We start from the raw sequence: 19630 nt of genomic DNA, 5'->3' as shown, positions 1-19630 counted from the left end.
ACTAGTGAATGAGGGTGATATCACACACAGACGTACTACACTACTAACAATGAGCAGAAGGATATAATTAATAGAAAACTTTCAAATGGGAATTTGCAATGGTAAAAAAAAATGCTTTCTCCGACTTTACAACACTCTACTCACTGATGTTAATGTGTTCCTTTGGGAATAAATGGTGTTTAATTTTGATATCATTCCATTTACCCATATTTGTAATATATGTTATATTTCATTTTATACTGCATTCAACTGTGCATCACTAACAGCCCTCACCCTGGGCCTAGAAATGAAAATAGCTTTTAGCTACATGTATTATGCATTGTCCCTGTCAAATTAACAAATAAGATAAACTGTCTAGCAATTATGTTCTTCCTGTCACCTCAGTCTTCTCACCACCTCCCAGATGTACGTATCTAGTGAGCCCCTGAAGATCCAGGCCTTTAGTTTATGAACTATGTGACAAGAGTTTTAAACAAAATTTGATAATTGGTGTCCCTAAATTAAAGCCTGAGAACACTCTGGCTCTAGATGAGCTGTCTGGACTTAGTAGAACCGCTAGTGTTTTCCCAGCTGTGTGCAGTTCTTGCAGAATGTTTGTAACTCTACAGCACAGGAGTAAGATTTAAGTGGAAAGGATCAGTGCATTGGTTAAGTCCATGTCACTGGAGCATGCTGCTGCCAGAATTAAACAATGTGCTTATGCAAGCCTTACCTGGCTGCTGCTACTGTAGCTGTCAAAAGTAGCTAGGTTCTTTGCTGCATCAACAGATGGGCATGGACGGAGAGGCAGAGCGATCATCCCACAACAGTCAACTTTCTATAAGTCAGTTGCCTGCCTGTTATGTCATGAGAACATATAAACACTAAAATCACCTGTGTCCCCTTTGTTGTTTAGTAACATTAGACTCCATGTACACTGGTAGTAGGGAGAGAAGCAGGGATGCAACATGAACAAGAGTTACAGTATACGGTTCTATTCAAGCCTGTCAACCGGTCCGTCTAGTTCTCCTCTAATTCTCCATGTTAGGTGTTATGTGTCACTCAGTGGGCTTCCAAAATCACTTTATCTCAGGAAATGTGGGATCATTCACCTTCTACTGTAGGTCTTATTTTATATAAGTTTAACCTATTGTCCCTTTTGACCTTCTTTACCCTCATGCAGCTGTCTATTGCAAGTCAAAAACCTACCACAGGATGAACTGGTAAATTAATATACCTCGCCTGTCTGTGATGTTTTAACTAATCTGACTGGAATCAGCCTTTCAAAAGTTTGCTCCAGCAAGCTAATTCAAACTTATCCATCTCTATACTGGAACACACTGGCTCCACTGCTCCCCTGACACCGCTGGATTTCCAGGGAAAAGGGACAATTTAATTCAATTATCCTTATTTAACGTTAATCTTGGTGATAAGTAGGCCAAGGTTTAATGAAGGGGCTGAATCACAGATGACAGAAATGTAAAAAATATGTCAATCTATAATTCCAAGTCTAAATTATTAACTTCTATTCCTTTCTTGTCACACGTACTTGTCAAGTCAACTAATGTAGGACTCTTTGTGTGTGTGTGTGTGTGTGTGTGTGTGTGTGTGTGTGTGTGTGTGTGTGTGCGCGTGCGTGCACACGCGTGCACGTGTAAAACCAGTTTTCAGTGATTCATTTCCCTCATTAAGGGTTGTCCTACTTCTCTCTCCTGCACCTGACTGTTATCTGCTCCTTTATTATTTCCTTTCTGCATACGGATAGTGTTTGGTTTATTACTCAAAAAAATGCTAGATTTACTGCGCATCCCATCAAACACATACTAATGTCCACACACAGAAAACATCTCACAGAGACGGAGGTGTTTCCGTATTTGTAATACTCAAAGTAGAAGGTTTCTATACAGACGGAGAGGGTAGGAGAGTGTGAGAGTGAGAAAGAGACCAAAAGGAACAAAAAGCAAATGATAAGGGCAAGGGAGAGAAGGAAGGAAAGACTGAGGAGGCATAGATGGGGAATAATAGCGAACAAATCCTTACACAGAGAGAAAAAGAGGAAAGGAGGTAGAGAGAAGCAGCAACCCAGTAAGCTGTAAATGAAACCCTCCTTACAGATTGGCCCAAGACAGTGGAGACAAATTCATCATGGCCTTGAACTCACCTGATCTGATGAATGGCATATCAGTATATAACCAAAATCAATATGTCCCTACCAGAAATGGTGTAAAAAAGGCTATTGATGTTATCAATATGATATTTCATAAGGCAGCTATTAAAGCTAACCTTATAAAACTAAAACGGAAACCTATTAAAAAGCAAAACACCAACAAATGGCTTGGAAGAATGCAAGACCATCCGAAAAGAATTGAGAAAAATAGCAAATGAAAAACATCGCCAACCAATCAACTCTCAATTTAAACAAATATAAACGTACAATTAGGAACAAAAAACTAAATAATATCCACAAGAAAATTGAAGATATTGAAAACGACTTTAATCAAAATCAAATCTGGGATATGTGGAACAACTTCAACATAAAGCAACAACAAGCACTACCCATCCAAAATGGTGATGTCTGGAGAGCACATTTTGAAAATCTGTACAAAGACATATCAATAAATCTAATTAAATCAGATCAATGTATTATAAAAGAAAAACTCCAAACATTAGAAGAAACAATTAAAGACAACCAAAAACCCCTTGATTTCCCAATTACTTGGGAAGAATTGACCACACAGACAAAGTCGCTCCAGTCAAGAAAAGCTTGTGGTCCGGACAGCATTAAAAACGAAATGCTCAAATGCAGCACCCCAGAGATGCAGGGTGCAGTGTTGAAGTCAGGATGTTTTCCCAACATCTGGTTCAAAGGGCTCATTTCCCCCATTCATAAGAGTGTGGACAAATCAGACCCCGGTAACTACTGTGGCATCTGTGTCAGCAGTTGTCTAGGTAAACTATTCTTCACACTTTAATTAACAAACATGTACACCAAACAAAAAATGGTAAGATATTTGCTTGTTTTATTGACTTGCTTTCGACTCTATTTGGCATGAAGGGCTCTATTGCAGACTTTTACATTGTGGTATAGGGGGCAAAATGTATGATATATTTACTTTATTTAATGTGTATATAAATTAACTTGCTGTACAGATGGATCAGTGTGCTGCTCCTGGCCCCTCCTAGATAGAGAGGTGAAGTCTCTGTTTTACGCTGATGACCTTGTTCTACTGTCTCCTACTGAACAAGGACTACAGCAACAGCTGGATAGAGTAGAAAAGTACTGTCAGATCCTGGGCCCTGGCAGTAAATATGAAGAAAACTAATGTCATGATTTTTCAAAAATGCCCCAGATGCCAGAAGAACAAATACCACTTTATCATTAATAATTTTATCATTGAACATAGTCTGAGTTGCACTAAAAGAAAGAGCTCAAAGAGCTTTAAATGCAATTGAAGCCCAATTGAATTGAATTGAAGCGAAGACAGGGAGACATGGGGAGACAGAGAATCTGTCTGATGATGAAGTCAGGGAAACATAAAGAGTGACAGGTGAAACAGATTAATGATGTGACAAATAGCTACAATAGTTACAGAGGAAGAAGCAAAGAAGACAAACTTAGACAAACCATAGCAGCTCAGGTAATTGCATTGTTGGATGGAGGCTGATTTTGTTCTTCAGTGATTACTGTGAAATTCATACCTTTACATACTTTGAATGTGTATCACTGAATGAATGTGAATGATTTTGTAATAGTTCTTTGGTAGAAAATGAGTTGAGATGTTATTCAAACAGCATATAGCATATGGATGTTGTACAACATGTGTCTCTCAATTTCTGAGTTTTGGTACTGAGAAATAAAGTGTTCATTGTAAATTTGTTTTTCCAAAGCTTTTGTCTTTGTCTAAAGGAAACTCTTTCGAGTGTCATTGTTTCATTATTGTTTGAAAAAAACTGTTTTTTGCAGCTGCCTTTTAAACTTAACCACAAGAAAATAACACAAAAACGGCCATAAATTTAATCATGTTTTTTTTACACATCTAATTACAGTGGGTTTACCAAAGCTTTCTTGCTTAATGAGAACAGTGAGACTGAGGACTAAAACAATGATCTGAAAGACACTAAAACGCTCTGTAGAGCTAAGAGGAACTGCAGAGTTTGTGCTAATTCTCTGTGAGCTTGTCACTCTCAGCAATACATTTCACATTACTGGATTATAGTAATTTAATCCATTGTTAATATAAAAAGTATGAGCTATTACTGCAGCTTTAACACCCGTTTCTTGTAACGCTTTGTGATGGTTTTTGGTTAAAGTTCTTGTATCTCGTACTGTGTTCTTTGTAATTTTGTTTCGGCTCTTCTGGTTGTAATAAAGATTAACCTGACTCATGTTTTAATAAACTGAACTGGAGTTAAACATTAGAAACATCACAATATAGGCAGTACTTTAAATAGAAGCACATTCACACCAATCATGTTTAGTGGAGGACTGTTTCCTTTGCATTTGGTTCATTTTGGCCGGTGAGAACAAATCAAATATAGAAAAAATGCAGTGAGATTTTTTTGCAGTGAGAATGTGGTCTGAACCAACAACAGGAAACGACCTCAAAACACAAGGCCGTACAGGCAGAAGGAAACAGATGTTGATGTCTGATAACCAGCAGTTTCTCTTGCTTGGATAGCAGCATTAAAAAATGAACCAAGGGCAAACCACAGTCTGGACTGATGCTCACATTCAGCTGCTTCTTTATGTGCATCTACGTGTTATGAATGCCAGAGAAGCTACATTAAAGCACACAGACAAGTCTGTCAGGCTGAACTAAAGTTACGAAGACTGGAATCAGATTGGTTTTGACTCATGAGTCACGTGACTTTCGTTTTCAAACTCACTTGTGATTGGGCAGAGTGAGTCTTCCAGTATGCTTCACACCAAAGGAAACAACGTCTAGGTGTGATCGCTCTCAGCAGCAGTGTAAAATGATGATGCACCAACTTGAAAAAGCTCCCATCAATCATTGTATAAAGTCTTTCTTTGATACTAATGACAACAACGTAGCACCAACTTTTAATTTTTTGAGTTCTTAAACACCCTGCTGCTTTAGCCACAAATAGAAATGATGACTCAACTCAGCTGTATGAGACTGGATTTTAGGACTGGTAGTTCTGATTGAGGGAGACTGACACACACACACACACACACACACACACACATACACAGTCACTCGCACTAAGCACAACCTACACACACCCTCATGCCACACAACTGCAAACAAAGTTGATGATTTTAATCACCATAACATGCTGAGAACACAAACACACCCTCAGGGTGCTAATCAATTACTGCAGAGCACACATACACACACAGGGACACACACAATCAAGCTAAACTAATTTCACTCTAATTCAGATTTTAATTTTTTTTTTACCTGTTTCTGCAGTGTGTGTATGTGTGGTACAGGATGCTGCCTGCCTCAGCACAAAGGCAAGCAAACGCACCATGAGAGCCCGCCAACACACACACACACACAAGATGTATGAAGCTTTGTAGACCACTTCATCTCTTGGCTTGTTAGAAATGATCATTTTGAGAGACAGACAAACGTCAAAGCCTTCTGTCTTGTCCCTTTTTTTCATCAATCAGAACAAGTGATGCAATGAAACCAAACATAAAGCAATCATCTGACAGCTGCATTTTGACCTGAAGTAATAAAACCTCATGTTTATTCAACCTATAACCAGTTTGTGTTACCTTTGCTGTTTCAAACATTTGGAAGCTCTTTTGAAAAAAGCAGGGATTAACTTGCACAAGGACAAGGACAGAACTTGCACAGAACCACCTGCACTTCCTACCCACTCTGCATAAAAGCATCAGTTACAGTAAATGTCTAAAATGTAAATATGTTTATTGTTAACATTCAGTTCAAGTGCTTGTCTGACAACAAACACACAGATATACACATGTTAGCATTCAGTGTTGGTCCTAGACTGTGCTGATAGAGCTATCATTATGACAATACTGAGGTCTATCATAATTATCTGCTAATTGACTGCCTAACGAGGTAGAGCTCATTAGAATGCTCATTAATACTCCATCATCACCACTGATAGCTGTAATCACAGAGTGGTGCTTTCAAGGTCTTACAAGAGGAGGGTGTGTGAGAGCATGTGTGGATACAGTCTGTACACATATGTGGGCTTAAGTGTGTGTGCTAGTATTGTCAATTCTTTCTTCTAGCAGCAATATGAGTATTGAATCACAGAACCTGTTGCATTTAGCCCTTCCAATACAGAGAACACAAATGGCCTATAAAATAACCCATATTTAGCCTATATACTGTAGTTATTTCACCTAAGAACATCTATATTAAACGATTCCACACCTTACCGCTCCTGCTAATACAGGAAGCAGCGTGCCCTTAATGAAGCGAGGCAGTACAGGCAGACAGTAAGGATGTAGAGGTCGTGGTGGTGGATGGGAATTTATCTGACTTTTATGCCTGAGAGAGGACTTGTGTATCCTGTCACAGATGTGCAATAAATGTATGCCTTTTTATTAACAGTGATATCTCCCTAACCTTAACCATACCATTGTGTGCGGATATTGTAGAAAGAATTTCAAACAGGTCAATATTGGCACAATCGTCCAATATCTTGTCAGGTTATATGGTTGAATTCATTACACTGCATATTTCCTTTTGGTCCTCTGCTGTAGTTTCACTTTTAAAGGGTAATTCAATACTTACTCACACTGTTGGTCTCTATACGACTAAAATGTCTAGCATGTTGCACTTCTGGCCACACAACAATCAGTTCCTTTAGCATCAGTTTGCAAACATTTTAATTGGGTTGGCAGCAAAAGTCTGAGCAGTGGAGAGCTGAAAATCTGGGCAGACTATCTGCTTGGCTAGATATCACTATGGGTCAGAGAGGAAAGTATGTGTTTTTGTGATTTGTGTGAACTGACCACTTACACAATACTTTTATTTCTGCTTCGTTGATACAGTTTTGCTCCACAAATTGAAATTTTGATAAAAATTTGATGACCCTTACGTGATAAACAGCAGGTTTGGACACAGAGAGTCTTTAATAACACTTCTTTCTAGGCTGGCATCCCTGCCACCAGGAGTGTCTGTTGAGCCTTTAATTATGTTAGTTCCCCTGATTCAAGGGGCTCCAAGCAGGCACACCTACTGCACAGTAGCTGCACTGGTTCCTGAGGGGGGCAGCAGGCTTCCCACTATCACTTGGAAGCCTCTAAACAGCAAGAAGAACTTAATTTAACCACGATGCTCCAGCTTTCTTCATTCATCTCTTCTTTGCTCAGAATATTGCAGTATGTATGGCAGTTTTCAATGTGTGTATGAAAACACACAGCCTGGACTGCAGTGCCTGTTTCAGCTACAGTACAGTGGGACTATTTTTGCTGTCTTGTCTGTATTATAACAGTGTTGTGTTTTGTGTTGCAGGTATGCCTCTCAGTCTAGACTGCAAGGCATTTTTTGGCTACAGTGGAGAAAACAGAAGGCCCATTATCTACTGGATGAAAGGAGAAAAATTTGTCGAAGAACTAGCGGGACACATTAAAGAGAGTGAAGTCAGGTAAATGCACCAGCATCCAGACCAAATATGAATCCACGTCCAGTGTAAGTGTGAACTTGCACAACACTGTCCACTTGTAGTGATATATGTTTAACCCTTATCATTTTTGGAGGAGAGGAGACAAAATATACAGAACTACAGTAGATGTAAATACTAAACACACATAATTGTACAAAATATTGTCTTTGTCGAGTTGCTTTTTTACCAGTCCTGCAAGACGCTGTGAGACAGTATCAATTATAGCCTGTCAAGTTTAGAGGTTTCTATTGTTAATTAATTTCTGAAAAGACTCAACTCCAGCTGCACTCCTCACACTGTCAGTATCTAATTTGCTCTCTTATGATTTATGACTCATTGAGGGTTCTCTGACAGATTTCCTCTCAACTTTCCTAAAAAATTATGAATACTAATAATAAAGTTAAATTGAATTCATTTTCTCCCCTATTGGGACCAATTACATTGGGCTCTATTGGGAAAAGCCTGATTGTCTGCAGGGCATCAAATATCATTAGAACAACCTTCCAGATCACCATGGAAACCATCAGAACACTTACAGTCTCGTGTGTGTGTGTGAGAGAGAGAGCATGTTGTGTAGTGCTTGGGAATGTTACTTTTAATATGTAACAGTAACAGATACACGTTACCTGCTTAAAAAACAGTTAGCTAAATACTAATAAATTTTCCATTTACCCCCAAAATGCATAAAGCAGTAGGTTAAAGGGACAGGTCATCTGCAATTACAATATATTTTGGTCATCATAAATGACTAAAATTAATTATTTCATTTTCAGTGGCCTGTTTGTCTGTAGAGCAAACACTTGTGGGGAATGATAATGCTTTTCTAGCTTGCTTTCTTCAATGGACAGATGCATGGGGAACGGTTTGGGGTTTCAGGTTTCTTTTCAAGTTTTTTAGAAGGAAAAAGTGCCAAAGCCATTGCGAGTCCTGTATGAGCATAGTTAATGAGTCAGGCTGGGCTCATATGATGCTGCTGTTTTCAAACTGCTCCTTTTTCCACTCTTCAAAGCATCTCTTTTAAGCAGAGAGAAGCGCTTTATAATGGTTGAAAATGTTTAAAATCTCAATGGAGATCACAGGACATCAACTAATACATCACAGGAAGCAAATGTAGGCTTTCCTGGCACATTTGGTACAACAACCTTAAACCAACAAACCTTGTTTGGTCGTGGTCGATGCTGTAATAACTTTGTGAGTGTGGGGTAGAGATGGGATGAGATATGCAGGATTAGAGCACATGAATCTAGGTGGACTGTAAAACTCCACCTGTTAATACTAGTTTGCCGCAGTGCTGCAGAATGACTGAGTTGAATATTGAATTTATGCACCGACTTAGCCACTCTTGTTGCAAAGTCAGCAAGCAACACACTGTCATGTGGGTGTACAGTGCATCATCTACTGTACATGATAGCATTACACAAAAGAAGAAACGATGGTTTATTACAGCTAGGTTTTATTTTCGTAGCTCTCTCCATCAATTGTGTTAGTTGTTGATTTGATGAATTGCCCTTTACCAAAGTAATTGCTGAGATTTTGCAATGCGGCAACATAAAAATAATTGGTCCAGTGGGGCAACAAAGATGAGTGGTCAGACAATCAAACAGGTTGTAAACAAGTCTACAGTTTTGTCAGATTAGCTACCACTTTATGTAGAGTTAAAACTAAAAGTGAGCTCACCCATAATGTAGTAATCCCTCCTTACACAGGAAAAATGTGAGTGTGCACAACTATGGCAAGTTCAACCAGGCTGGAAGCATATAGTGGATGTTTACAACAAACAGTTTGGGCTGTAGTTTTTCTGTTGGCCTTGGTTTTCTCTTTCAAAGAAATTTGACTAACCTGGGGCTTTGTTTTCAACCTGTATGACCCTCTGACCACTAGTGGTTGTTGACGTATTTTTAGTGATACTACCCAAGTTTTGATGAAGTAATTTACCTTTAATGGAACAATGACAACACAGAGCCCTCCCCATTTCCATTGTTTGAAAGTTTTACTGCATACTACACCTTTCATAGCAATTGGATTTGAGTGCATGAGTTTCTAATTTAAGGAAACAAGTAATTTAAGGGTATGAGATACAAATTTAGGTTGATTAATCAAGAATTTCACGTCACCTCCTGGGCTCTGTAAACGAACATGTTTTAAGGATTAAATCACATTGTGCTAGTAATTAAATGTTTAAACAATGATTAAATTATACTTTTAAACATTCTCTTCCCCTCCTGTCATTGTTCAACCTGCCTGCTTTTGATCAATACTACTCTAAATTCACTTGAACCATCAGCACTAACTCCTCACTCTCACCTGGAAGTAGTTCAAGCCCTTATTATTAGAAAACATTTTTAGAGTAAAATCTAGACAAAATGTTCTCTCATACCCAAAAGCCATCAGATTTTGTCATCAACTCAGCCCACCAATAATAATGTGAATGTTTATTCCTCCGTAAAGGGAAATCCTTTTGCCTCCTCCCCTCCCCTGGGAGGTCAGAGGTCAGGGTCAGCCACGCAACAGCGGCCCTGGTGTAGGGAGGGCTTCTGTGTCTTGCCCTAGGACACTTCAGCAGGAGGGCTGCCTGCTGGGGCTTGAACCCAGGTTCTCCATATGAAGGATGGTCTCTGTAACTCACTCTCTAAGCCACTCAGTGGCCTAAGTGATCTCTTTATGTAAAACAGTGTTTTACATAAAGAGAGCAGGAACATCCATGAGTATGAGTGTTTAAACTTGAAATTAATCATGCCCCGTGGTATTAAATTAAGCTTTGCCTGATGAGTTTTCCATCTTTCAGTCCAGCCCTCTGGCCACCTCTGATCCAGTCACACCACTACTCCAAATTCAACACCACTGCAGACAGACTCCTGCTGTGATGCAAATGAATCTGTCCACTTTGAGCTCCCACCACCCATCCTGCTGCAGCACTGGCCATTGGACTGTGTGTGTCCCTGTCTGTTTGCATAGGATCCAATACAGTCTAGTGGCCTCCATTATAGTGTGATTGTGTGAATACCCATAATTACCAATTCTTGTTACCCTGCAGTATGTGAGAGAACTTTTGACACTCTCACCTCGATATTACTGCACCACATAGAGAGAGCGGCCAGCTGTGAATATGTGTGACAGACGTTAAGTTTCAGACTTTTTCTCCAAAGTGCTCCCCTTCCTTGAAAACCTGCATCTGTATTTGGAAGATATAATGACAGCCTATCAAGAAGTAGTATATTTGGTCAAAACATGCCCAAACACACAACCAACTAAATATATATGAGCAGTATCATCAGTTTTACTGCAGTTGTTGGCACAGCTTCAGGGCTGTCCAGCCACTCAACATTTCTGGAACTCAGCTATCATAGTTCATGGTTTTTTTATGTGCAATGAATTCATAATTACAATATTTCCACTTGGACCAGTGCTTCCTTCATATTTTCACTTGAAGGTAGCACTGGCCCATATGTTTAGGGGTGTGGGGAGGCTTTTCTTACCTGCTTGAAATTCACCTCAGCTTTACTGCTGTCAAAGCCTCACTGTTTTAATGTTTAACCAGAGCTTATACCCGTATCACTGAAGATTATTAGTTGCTACTGTCTCCACTTTTTCAGTTATCTTAAATTGCAAGTGTTAATTTTCCATGGATTGTTTTAGTCAGCTAAATGTTGTTTCAGAGGCGGTTTCACCATGTCAAGTATAGAGGTAGGAGAAAGAGAAAGAGAGAGAGGAAGTGATGTGTTTTTAATCGAAGATTTTAGCAAGTCACTGCTTTCGACAGTGACCTCTAATGCTCAGCCCTGATAGACATCAGAGTGATGCACACACTCAAAAACACTGACACACAGAGGAGAAGAACAAGAAAGAGAAAAAATACACTTACAGAGGTGATCCCAGTCATCTGGTGTATGTCTTCATGTCAACCTCTGACATTTTAAATCTCATAATTCTTTCTGTAATGTTGACCATAATAATATTACTACTGTATTCAGATTTCACTGTTTTTTTTTTCTTTTTCTTCTTTTTTGCTAAACTGACAGAGAAAAGCATTAATATTGAGAAGGTTAGGAGTTCAATTCCCACAGCAACCACCCATGCTAAAAGTGTGTGTCAAAATTCTTTGCTAGCACTTTGATAAAAGCCTCAAGTGACAGATACGGTTGAATTACCAACAGAACCACATGGAACTGCTACACGTTGTCTCATCTCTTCTTGCTATGGTTGGACAGTGCCAACTCCCATGCGGTCCGACCTCTGTAGGTCAAAATTGAGTCAAACCAGCACACACCATAAAGAGCGAGAATAACAAAATTCTGTGGCCTGTCTGGTCTGTTTTCTGACTAATGCTGATTCTGTACTGATATGCTCATTATTTCCAAAATCCTGCTGTCTTTGGCTACTCACTATAAATTCAAATGAAACCACCCCATAACACAGCTAACCTAAGCCAGACTGAACTCAACTGGTGGAGAAAAGGAATATTTCCACTGTACCTCTCTTTCTTTCTTCTTTTTTAGTCTTCCAATACTCTTTTGTCTCCTTCATTCCTTTATTTTATTTATTTATTTATTCCTTTTTTTTGATAACCTGTAAATCTCTCTGTTCAAAAAGAATGAACCTGTAGGTTTCTCTACAGGTTGCTTTACCATTACACCAAAAAAGGAATTTGTGTGAGCAAGGCATTTTAAACTGTGCAAGGTTTTCATTCACTTTGATTTCAGCCATGGCATCATGCAAATTAAAAATGTAATCCTTTTGCTAGGTTTTTATTAGAAAAGCTTTACATTTTTGTGGATATCTCAACCACTGCCGAATTCAGTTTGTGAAAATCTAATTTCCCTGCACTGTGACTATTGTTTAATCCAAAAATATAATGCTGGCTGCAGACACAAGCCTGTCCAAATTTGTCCACTGGATAGATTGTATTAATAGCAAGAGTGTTGGGGTAAATGAAATGGTCAACTGTCATTTTAATTGACTGTTCGCTCCAGAGCCATGACAATGATGATTCTATGATTCTACATACAGCAGGTTTGTCAAGCTTTGGATTTCTCCACATGTTAAAGTGGTCTGCTCGAGTATGAACGGTGGTTTCTTTCAAGAGTGCCTTTCCAAAAGAAAAATTATGATAATAGCAGAAGTGTAATGAATAGATTAAACTGTGTGTTTATCTGCTGTAACATAAGCCGCTAACGTGAGCATGCCTGGCTAACTAGTTACCCTCAGTGGTAACCTCGCATTTCTTCCAAGGGAAGGGAAGTGTTAGCATATCATTAGCTAACTACATTATTATGTGGGATTACTTGTTGCGTTATAAAAAGCCCCATTCAGGACTTGAGCATCCATTGTATGGGGGCCAGTGTAACACTGGTCCTGGATGTAACACTGGTCCTGGATGTAACACTGGTCCTGGATGTAACACTGGTCCTGGATGTAACACTGGTCCTGGATGCTACTTACCACCATTTGAGCCATGTTGTATTGTATAGTTTAGTGCAATGGTAGCAGGGTTTTTTTGCTTTTGTTTTATCTGCTCTTGAATTGGACAAGTTTACCCAAGGTGGCTAAACTATTTGTACTCATTCTCAAGTCCCTTTCTTGTGTAAAAGTGAAACATAAAATTTAAAAGACTATACAATAAACCATAAATCTAATCACTTTGTTGTTTGATGGTCTCTGTCTTCTACATTGATCATTAACTGTCGAGAATGCTAACTTTTTGCTTTGGACCTGTAAGCTTTAGTTCTTTTCTGCATTATTATACTATGCTGAGTTAGCATGATATCATGTACAGTATGTAGCCATCAAATGCATATTTAAGACCCTTTTACACTGGACAAAAACCCACTAACACTTGCTAACATCTGGCTTTTGTCTTCAGTGTGAAAGGGTACAATCAGCATTCACTCCCGGGTCAAATGACTCTGCAATAGACACGGGTATTCGGCTTCGGCTCCCATCAGCAGTGATGTAAATATGACACCCAGACGGACACGCAAATTTTTCATCGGCGCAACTCTTTCATCTGTTTTTATCTGCGGATCTCTATACATTTCTCATCCATATGTTTATGTAGTATTAGCATGCTAGGCTGTGACTTTATATCTGCACTGTGACGTCTTTCAGAGCACACAAACACCATGAACACACTTGTCACTGCCCAGCACGGTGTTGTTAACCAGAAACACAGCGGCTACACCTTATTTTTATACAGTCTATGGGCTACACACAGCAACCACCAAAACATTGTCATAAGCCTCTGCTGCTTTCTACTGTTTACTAACCCTGTTTTCTGGCGCATTCGTGATGTTGAATGTGACACATCAGGAAAAAAACAGAAAAGGCAAACTCTTCTACTCTAATGTGAAAGGAGTGAATCGCCTATTTTTAGAAAACCTGCATATATGCGCTAATTTTGGTATAAAAAGGGTATTAAAACCTGCTTTTGTGTCATTCTGTCTGAAATCAAGAACCCATTGTTTCAAAAGTTACCAAAAATTAAGTGGTATATCTATCGCATCTAAGACTGGCAGGTCTTAGACATGGGTCAACTGCTGAAAATAAGTTCCCTCAACAATGAATTGATGCCTCTTGCATAGTAGTGATAAAATTGTGTCAACAAAATTAATATCAAGTTTAAGACAGAATGAATGAGTTTACCGTGCATTTCATCTCTAAAATTACCACCTACATTGCAAGAAGCACATGACATTCAAATTGACAGAAACAAACTAACTGTAACAACGACAGACACAAATATGAATCACAATGAATATGAACAGAAATTTATGTATGACAATAACATTGTGTTGTCTCATTTCAATTATTCAAATATAGACCATCTAGATGAAATTATAATGACTGCTCTTAATTTGCCATGTCAGCCATGTCAGCACATTTAGTCTGATCTCCGGTCTTACTGGTTATGGCTGAATCTGACCTTAAGTCAGATTTAAAGTTGCATGTCGTGACCCAAACATCAGTTCAGTCTCTCTCCCTCTTCCTCCTCCTCGCAGGCTTTTGGAGGAGTATGACCTCACCATAAGGAGAGAGGCTTTTTCCAGCTGTCGCCAGTGTTTTCTACACATGCCTCCATTTTCATCTAATTTATACTCCATACTGCTCCACTCTATTTCTCCTCTCCTCTGTCTCCATTTTTTTCCCTTCTCTCCTGTTATCCTCTTTCTACTTTCACAGCTTTTGGTGGAGTTATTTAGGAGACATGGACCTCCCCCTGTCTCTAAGAATTCCACATTTACTTCTCTCCCTTTTCTCTCACTCCCTTTCCCCCTCTTCTTGCCACTCTCATTTTCATTCTTGTAGGTTATTTTTTAATTAAGTAATCTGGGAGAAAATTCCAGCTAACCCATCTAATGTTTCATACATGTTTATGTTCCCATTGTGTTCCCATTTGGGGGGCAAAGAGATGTTCCTGCTGTCTGTGACGATTGTCTTCTCTTTGTGTGTTTGTCCAGGATTTTGAGGGAGCATTTAGGGGAGAAGGAGGTTCAGCTATCCTTAACGTTTGATGCTGTGGAGGAGGCAGACCTGGCCAACTACACCTGTTATGTGGAGAACCACATAGGGAAGCGCAGCGGGAGTGCTATACTGCAGAAGAAAGGTAGATTACTCTCTCTTTCCCTTTTTCCCATTGTAGTTAGATAGACTCAAAGAAGTGCCTCCCTCCAATGTAGAGAAAACCTGCCATCATATTATCATCTCATTACTGTCGCTTTTCTTCAAACAATAAATCGGGTGAGTCACAGATAAAATGTAACAATCACAAACAGCTTGCAAGTAAATTGCTCATTTAAAAAAACTAACATATGTTTAATTTGTTGTTTTGTCTGTACTACAAGAAACCAACATCATCAACAACATTATCATCACCCAAAAATGTGTTTATATAGCACAAAAACCCAATTTACAATAATGTGTCTGTCTTTACAAGGAAGGACAGGGGTTGTTAGATGGGGCCTAGAGTGGATCCCTGTGGCACCCCATAGCTGCTTTCTGTTGCAAAAGAAGATAAACTTACACATTATGGAAGAGCAAATTATTTTGGGAAGATCAAAGTTACTTCAGTATGGTTGTCAATTATAGTATGTATTGTGTGTAGCTTTTGAAAAGTAAGCCTTCAGCTAGTTTTTACATTTCTGTTTGCGTACGCATTAAACAAACAAGATACGTGTTAATTAGTGAGCTTTAGAGGTGTAGAAGTATTTGTGAACTTTAGACAGACCTAGGCTAGCTATTTCCCCCTGCTTCCAGTATTTATGCTATTTATGCTATCCTGGCTATAGCTTCATTCTTACATACCCAAACACATGAGAGTAGTATCAATCTTTTCATCTAACTCTTGGCTGGAAATCATATAAGCGTATTTCCCAAAATGTCAAACTTTTCCTCTAAGCAGGTTAAAGGAATACTCATTTCTCTCAGGCACTACGATCATCATACTCTAGACAACTAACAGTTCCAAGGACTAAAAAAAACTTGCTGAAGCAGCCTTTAGCACCTATGCCCCAAAACAATGGAACACGTTACCACTGCAAATCCGACAATCTTAGATTAAGAACCTCATCTTTATCACACTGTTGTACTCATTTATGCTACTGTTCTGCTTGATTCTGACTTGATTGTCTGGGGTTTTTGCCATGGCTTTCGGTCCTATTTTATTATTTCTTTTATCTTATTCTTTTCTTGACTCTCATAATGACTTTGCATGTTTTATTTCTTCATGTACCTCAATATGCTCTTACTTTTTATGTGTTGATAGGTGCTACATAAATACAATGTATTATCATTATTATTAATATTTTTTCTATTCACAGATAATTTACTGTCAAATTGACAAGTAAACAAGTAGTCAAGTTCCAGATTTAAAGCTTCCACAGTGTATTGTCCCAAAAGCAGTGCTTTATTTTTTACCCTGACTTGCTAAATATAAAACTGTATCTGCTCTAGTTACCTGGGACATATTCCATTTCCATTAAGTTACACCCCTCCAGCTCAGGAGCTGATGTTACTTTTATGGCCCAGTAAATATTTGTGGAAATGAACAGCTTCCAAGATAATTAAGACTTTAAAGGTGTGCTGTCATCAAGAAAAAGCTTTTCCAAAGCTTAATTTCAAACATTTGGGTAGCTGCTCTTAAACAGCTGACACAACGGAAAATAGTACCACATATATAGACTCTCAGACAGACCAACAGAAAATCCAATTGAAAAGCTGTTACAGTACTGGACACTGTTTGATTGACAGCTGATCTCCAGAAAGTGTGATGAAAAAACACCACAGCAAAGAGTGCTGAGCACCACAGATGGAGACAAAATAAAAACACAGGATCTCATAGTTACCGCTTTAAATATTCAGCTGAAAAATGCATGAGGGCACAGCTCCCTTTGTAAAACATTTGCAGCAGTCTTGCGATATCTTGCCTCCCATCTGATAAGCAGAGAGAACGGGCCTAGTTGAGTCAGAGGCCACAACCCAGAGAAAGACAGGGAAACCTAGTGAGACAAAGAGAAACAGAGAATAGCCAAACAACGCTGTAGGAGGAGATGAATTGTCTCTGTTACCTCAAATCTCAGTGGAAAAGAGAGCTGCATGAATGCCCGCTATATGAAATAATAATAGTAATGCAGAAAAGCAGGGACGGGGAGAATTGGGGGAATGTGGAAAGAGATAAACAGGTACAGAAACAGCGGGAGACAGAACGAGGCAAGAAAATTGAGAACAAGGGAGAAATAATAGATGCAGACTGAGACATAAAGATGGGGAAGGTGAGAGGTGTACAAGGAAATTGGGAGAGACAAAATGAAGAGAAAAAGAGAAAAGAAGAGACATTGGGAGAGAGAGGAGGACTAAAAACAGGTCTTTCTCTTTCCTCATCTAACTCGTGCTGAGTGCCTTGGGTGTCAAATCTATCTTACTATACTTAACTAGCACCCTAGGGACTCTCACACACAGGCACAAGCACACACACACGGGATCACACAGACACACACCTCCAGAGGGGGTCAGGATGGGAAATGTAGGGTCGTCATTACTTCACACTGTAATTACCTGGATGAATACAGGAAACGGTGTGTGTATGCATGTGTGTACAAAGATTTACACTAAAGCAATAGGCAGCATTGCTTTACAGCATCTTCTGCTTATGTGTGTGCGTGTGTGTGATAAGACCTGACGCATATACACAGAAACAAAACATGAAGTGTAATGGGATTGTTTAAAAGCATGGTAATGTATTTGAGATAGCACACTTTACCATACACACGTACAGTATAAAGGAACACATACATACACTGGAATAGTCAAGTAGCTGGAACTTGAAGCAGTACATGTTGAAAGTATCCCTGTCAGCTGTGTGAGTGTTTTCTGTGTGTAGCTGCTCTATCAGCTTCAAATGAGATCTCCCTAAAATCTAGCAAATGTGCGTGGGTTGTCTTTTGGATTAGGAGTCGATGACGGCGCACTGTCCATGTAGGTGTTTTCCGTGTTTGTGTGTATGTGTTTATCTGCGTCTCATACATGTTTCCCTTTGATTCAAAATGATGTGGGCTTCTCTGAACGTCATTTTAAAACACACCCATGTCTTCCTTCTTTCTGTCTCTTTATGTCTTTCTTGTCTTTTTCCTGCTTTCCCTTCCCCTCCCATGTATTTCTCTTTTTCTCAATTTAGCCATAAAGCTGGAGTTATTTCAGTATTGGCACAAAGCACATATAATAAAGTATGGTATTGCATTGCAGGCCCTTTTGCAAAATCCACATCTGAGTTGTCCAAAAGCTTAAAACTCCTCCTTGTGTGCTCCTCTTTATCTACCTCTCCTGCTCTGTGATCAGTATAGATTTAAAGGAAATACTAGGACGAGATAATAGCTCTGAAAAAGAGCCCCCATTCAGTGTAACTCACCACCTACAGAGCAGTTTTAGTGACATTATTCTGTCTACATAAGAAGTATTTTAGCTAATCAGTAAGCACCATGATTTTATTTTTTGAGTGAACTTTATTTTAGTGTCCTCAAAACACCAGAGTATTTTCAGATGCTAAGAGAGAGCCAGCTGAAGAGGATTCATTACACACATTCATTGTTTTGCTGTGTGTTCTCACCACTTCAAAGTTCACTAAAAGTTCACTAACAAACTTCCAAATTTGTAAGAGGCATTCAGTGTATTTTAAACACAGAATTGTTAAGCTGAACTGCATCACTCATGTCACTGACTGAATCGGTTGCTTTTAGCAGAGGAGCTCCTCTCACCGTTGACTGTCAGCTCAGTCATTATACACAGACGTACCTTTCTGGTTAAAAGCTTATTGAAAGACCGCAAAAGTCATAGACACAGTCATGATGTGATATCTCTTTTGGAGACAGGTGGTTGCTGAGAATATATATATATATATATAGATATATATATATATATATATATATATATATATATATATATAGATAGATAGATAGATAGATAGATAGATAGATAGATAGATAGATAGATAGATAGATAGATAGATAGATAGATAGATAGACGACGGGGACCTGGGCAAGGATTTGTACAAGGCGCGTGCTTTACCAGGACTGAACTAAACACTGTACTGGACAGTGGTGTGTTAAAAAAAAAGAAGAACTAATACACATTCAGAGAATATTAACCTTAGAATTGAACTGAACAAGACCATTCAAATGAGCAAAGTCATATGTAATTTCCACCTCTAGTATAGGCTACTTTTTTCAGCGGGCTAACTAGCTAGCAGACTGTTCCAGTGCCTCCTTGCCTGAAGCCTTAAAGCTAATAGGGTCACGTTTGGGTGCCCGAATACAACATGACAGCCTAAACAAAGCACAAGTTATCCTAAGTTAGCACAAGTTATCAAAGCTTGATTTCATGCACTGTGTGTGTGATTGAATTAGGGTGTGCTTTCACCCTGCAATGACCCAAGGTAATGGGCTGATGCATCTATGTTGCACACACGCACTCACACAGACACACACACACACCTACAGTACATACACCATACACATCCACTTATTGTAACTGACAGAGCAGAAAGAGCTGC

The 19630-nt window shown here is 39.0% G+C and overlaps 1 protein-coding gene across 3 annotated transcripts in view; it reads left to right on the top strand.

Moving 5' to 3' along the window:
* Nucleotides 1–19630, top strand: part of il1rapl2 (interleukin 1 receptor accessory protein-like 2) — a 457851-nt gene that overhangs the window by 413919 nt on the left and 24302 nt on the right. For all 3 annotated transcript variants that reach the window (XM_044205048.1, XM_044205049.1, XM_044205050.1), the window contains exons 8-9: nt 7443–7575; nt 15048–15193. In XM_044205048.1, coding sequence (XP_044060983.1) covers nt 7443–7575; nt 15048–15193 — 279 coding nt within the window. The remainder of the gene's footprint in view (nt 1–7442; nt 7576–15047; nt 15194–19630) is intronic.

Source organism: Siniperca chuatsi, linkage group LG8, assembly GCF_020085105.1.
Source record: "Siniperca chuatsi isolate FFG_IHB_CAS linkage group LG8, ASM2008510v1, whole genome shotgun sequence".
Taxonomy (NCBI): Eukaryota; Metazoa; Chordata; class Actinopteri; order Centrarchiformes; family Sinipercidae; genus Siniperca; species Siniperca chuatsi.
This window is presented reverse-complemented; position numbering and strand designations above follow the sequence as displayed.